The 4775-nt window shown below is 37.6% G+C and overlaps 1 protein-coding gene across 1 annotated transcript; it reads right to left on the bottom strand.

Annotated features, from left to right (window-relative positions):
• Positions 1-377: 377 nt before the first annotated feature.
• Positions 378-1287, bottom strand: LOC118754305. The gene is made up of 2 exons (XM_036489183.1): positions 1272-1287; positions 378-991 (listed from the first exon to the last, which is right to left on the bottom strand). The coding sequence occupies exons 1-2, from the start codon at positions 1285-1287 to the stop codon at positions 378-380; spliced, it is 630 nt and encodes a 209-aa protein (XP_036345076.1).
• Between the last annotated feature and the right edge of the window lie 3488 nt (positions 1288-4775).

Here is a 4775-nt window from a genome sequence, read left to right as displayed (position 1 = left end):
TGAAAAATTTAAAAAAAAAATTTACGTTTGAATGCTTCCAATTTTTTTTAAACTTTTTTTTGTCCAAACCTTTTTTGCACCACTGTATCTCGGTGGTATTAAATTTGAAAACAATTTTCCTGCTTTTAAAACTTTTTTACGTTTTTAATTCAAAGTATTTTAATTTGGATTGGTATTGTGTTCAGTGCATCTTTGATTTTTATAATTAAACAGACGCTTCTGTTCATCAACGTCTAGTTTTAAAAACTATCCAAATTTTATTATTTTTTTTCTCTGCCAAATAAATCTCAAAAAATTTGCTAAGTACCCTCTTTTGGCTTGCTTGTCCCTTATTTTGCCATTGTGCCCTATTTCGTTGCAATGCAAACTTTGCCGCCTCAATGTCCGAATTCACAGAACTCCTTGCAGATGTCATCGATGACACTACGTTTTATGCGTTTCAACGATATGCGTTGTTGCTTCGATTCCAACATATACGTTATCAGCGCATGTACGCAATCAAAATACAGCAGTCCAGCGGTACCTTCGCGCAAATCCAAATATCGAAAGCGATTCACATTGCAGGTGCAGCCATCATAAATGAAATAGATTTTATGCTCATCATCGTGTACGCGGAAAATCACGTAATTGCCCCAGGGTGTCATGATGAAGACACGATCGGCACAGCGCATGCCTGCGCACACCAATTTGCATAGACTTTCGTAGCTGCCGCTTTCCGAGCCGACGATGGCCATGCGTTCGGGTTCCTCCAAAATACCGGGGTAATGATTTGGTCGGCAAGCGATGGCCCCCCTACAGCAGGCATCCTCCGTGTAGCGGCATGGCAGATCGGCAGTTTGCTTATCATTGCATTTGGGTTCCGCAGGCGGTGGTGGTGGTGGTGCCTCCGGCTGCGTTTCCTCCTGCAAAGTCTCAACCGGCGCCGTATTCGTTATGACGCTGCCCTTGCCCTTGCCCTTGCCTTTACTCTTCTTTCCTTTCTTTCCCTTCTCTGCTGGAGTATCAGAAACAATGCTTTCTTTGCGATCTTTTTTACCATTTTTGTCTTTTTTTCCACCCGTTTTGCTTTGTTTGCCATTCTTTGCCATTATGTAATAGTTGAGGAGAGGGTGCGCTTATTTGATTTAAAATTTTGATAATTTTTATTAATTTCAATACGAAAACAATATTGTTTTTATTGCATATTTGATTAAAGAAATTCCCATGGTACCCCTGATTCAATAATGATTGAATCATGAGAAAATTCATACGGCTTATGACCAGATTCATACCATGTAAATACACCATTATGTTAACAAATTATGAACAACATACCCACCCGATCAACGTACACGAACTCTACTTTACTTTTACTTACTCTTAATGTTTGGAAATATTCTTACAACATTTTTATTAAAGCGATGCCTCCTTCTTTGTACATATATGTATATTTTTTCTTTTAATATTTTGTCCGAGAAAGGTTAGTGAAAAATTATAAAACAAATACATTATCGATGCCTTCAACGGATAGAAAAGCAAAAATACAAACTTCCGTTTGAAATGCGAGATTCTTAGAGCGCGTTCACACAGAAAGCCGAGCGGTGCCGAGCGAAGCAAGGCGGAACATGCTGTTCACACTGAACGAAGCGAAGAGGAGCTTTTCTCATGGACTCGACGCCAAAGATACCACAAAACTTTCGATCAACGAAAAGTGGCAAAATATATTTGCTCAATTTTATTCAAAAGATTAGATGTAGAATTCGTTTTTGTTTGAATAGTTTGCTATTTTGTTTGCAAATGCGTCATGAAGCTGAAAAATTAAATGAAAATTCAAAATCCCAAACTTCTTTGCTTTCAGCTCCAAAACGCTAGCTGTATGAACACTTGTATATGGCTACAGCAATTTGAAAGCTTCACTTTGCTCGGAACGGCTTCGCTCGGCTCGGCTACGCTTTCTGTGTGAACGTACCCTTAGGTGAGGCGGAGCCTGAGGGTAAGAGAAACTAACGTAAAACTCGTAACATCCACTAACATACTTTTCTAGGTCGGGTGGGATATGAATTGTACATACATACACAAAAATTACAACGTCAAGTTATTTAGCTGACACTCAAGTTGCATATAAGCCACGTTTTACAAATTCATAGCATTTGTATACATATGTGTGTGCATACATAAATACATGCAGCCATATGCATTTCGAAAGAATTATGTATTTCTCCAACAAAGTGTAAGCGCTTCGTTGACTAAATTTTAAAGTTGACGAGCGAAACAGTGGTGCAGCCCGTTGTTGATGTCCAGCGGACAGCGCACTAATGCAAACAGGTAAAATTATTTACGGGCACACATATCACACAAAAAAAAATTGCTGAGGTCGTTTGCAGATTCTGCAGTTTTGAGACATAGAGTGAATGGATACGTATGTATGTACCAGGCGGGATTTCGTAATGATGCCATGAAACATTGCCGACAATTTATAGGCAAATGCAATTTTAAATTACGCTAAACGTTCGGTTAATCACCAAAAAAAAAATAAAACAATACTTTAATGTATTTCTTAAGATTTACCATCTAGTTTGTATGCATATAATCATAAAATTTCCCTTCACTGCAGTGCAGTGCGCACAACTTCCTTGACGATCAACCGCAGCGATGAGGAAATAACTGTATGTAGAATCATACATTGTTAACCCTAACGAGATACAGTCTTTGTCGCATTGGTGACCTAGGCAAATACAAAAACCATTACTTTTATGTATGCACATTACTACATACATGCACATACATATATACATATGTATTTATGTATCTACTTATAAGTATTTATGACTTTTTAATAGCACGCGCACTCACATATTGCAATAAAAAAATGTTTGTGTCTTTTTTGGCCGATGAGTGGCCTTTTTATTCATATTGGATGCGCTCCACGCTTGCCGCTCGTTTGTTGCAGTAGCACAATTGTGATGCTGCTGCCTGTGTGAACAGACGATTGGCGGCGATTGCGTCAGGATTCAACAACAAAATCCGCCAAGCGCATAACAACCGAAAAAGTGAATGGATACATTTTGTCTATTTTGAAATCCAGCGACCATAAGCAACTCGATTGGATGCAGAAGCGCATGCAAAATAGCAAAAATAAAACCGAAAAAAAGGTGACTGAGCATTGATGTCGATGCATTTATATGTATGTATACAGGCACGAGCAGTTGATGTTTCTTCCAAGAATTGCTGCTAGTCATGCAAGATTTTCCTTCCAGGTTATAGTAATGTGCGCTGGTTCAAACTTTAAATATTTATTTACTTAGTTAAGTGTGTATAAATAAAAACTAAATAAGGATTTCTTTCGTTCAGAAAAATGAAGTATTCACTGATTCAATCTTCAAAGAACTCTTTCGAAATCACGTTGCAGGCATATATTTCTTTTCACTTTGCTGATCGCAGGCCGCACTAAAAGTTTGCTAGGCGGAGGTAGGGATATGACCCTCCACGGCCGAAATTTTTTACAATGAAAGAAGATTTTTCTGAGGCGCGGCAGAAGCACTTGTATTAGGGCTAGGACTATCAGGTATTCGGATGTCCGGATGCCCGTTTGGATACTCGTGTATGCATATGGAAAAAGTTCGGTTATCCAGATATTAGCTGTTCTATTTTGTTGTCCGGTCGGCCGCTGTGGCTGAGTGCCTAAAAGTGTGTATTACCAGTCCGTAGGACGTGGGTTCGATCGAAGTTTCTTCTAACAGCGATCCTCCTTCGGCAGACAATGGCGAACCTCCAAGTGTATTTCAGCAATGAAAAAGCTTCTCGTAAAATCCATTTGCCATTCGGAGGCGGCGTAAAACTGTAGATATCTTCATTTGTGTAACAACATCAAGACGCACACCACAAAGCACCAAAATGGTATTATTAATATTTTGTTATCCGAATATCCACGCCTCTTCTAATAAAAGCGGACCCATAACTATTACTGGGAAGTCAGTAAGCTGGACTTCTGAGAAAAGAACGATCCATTTCTAGCTCTGAAGGTCAATTCTCCTACTAGTGAGGCGAAAATTAAAAGTTAAAATTTAGTGAAAATTTAATAAAGAAAGGTTTTCATTTCATTGGAGTATTTTTTTTTTCGTTTTCCGCTTTCGAGAATTAACGAAAAGGTTGTACCTCAAGGGTGAAGATACTCCTGAATTTTTGTATGAACACTGAAGTCGATCGGGTTTTTCGCTTAAAAATTAATTGTTATTTTAAAATATTTCACAATCCACCATTGTTGATAAATAGGGTCCTAAAATTCGTAGTTAGAGAGTGAAAATATTCTACAGAAGTGTTTGACAAAACTAAAATTCAATGGGTGTTTCTAATGAAAATATTTAATATTTTGAATTTTTTATCATCAGATTTTGCTTTCTTCGGCGACTTCCAGTAAAGCTCTAGATTTCATATTTTTATAATAGATAATTTTAACTCAATAGTTCCACATTCTTAAGAACTTCTTCTGACTGGCACGGGAGCAGTTTAATTGTTAAAAAATTACTGTTTTCGAAAAGGTTATGATGTACCCAAAATTAGATGAAGACTTACTTATAGCGGGCTCGCCTTCTGTAGGACAATTTTTTCAACTTGAACATTTTAACCCTCAAACTGCTAGTATATGAATAACCCGTGATGGTAAGGTTAAGTTAAAGGGTTATAGTTTCTGTGAAGAAATGGTTCGCTAAATTTTACTGCAAGTCTCTGAAGACAATTTATTCCGAGCTTTAGATGTAATAAACATCAGCCCACTGTAAAAAAAAAAAATCTAATTT

Source organism: Rhagoletis pomonella, unplaced genomic scaffold (genome assembly GCF_013731165.1).
Source record: "Rhagoletis pomonella isolate Grant_MI unplaced genomic scaffold, Rhpom_1.0 Rhpom_scaffold_03672, whole genome shotgun sequence".
NCBI classification, from domain to species: Eukaryota; Metazoa; Arthropoda; class Insecta; order Diptera; family Tephritidae; genus Rhagoletis; species Rhagoletis pomonella.
This window is presented reverse-complemented; position numbering and strand designations above follow the sequence as displayed.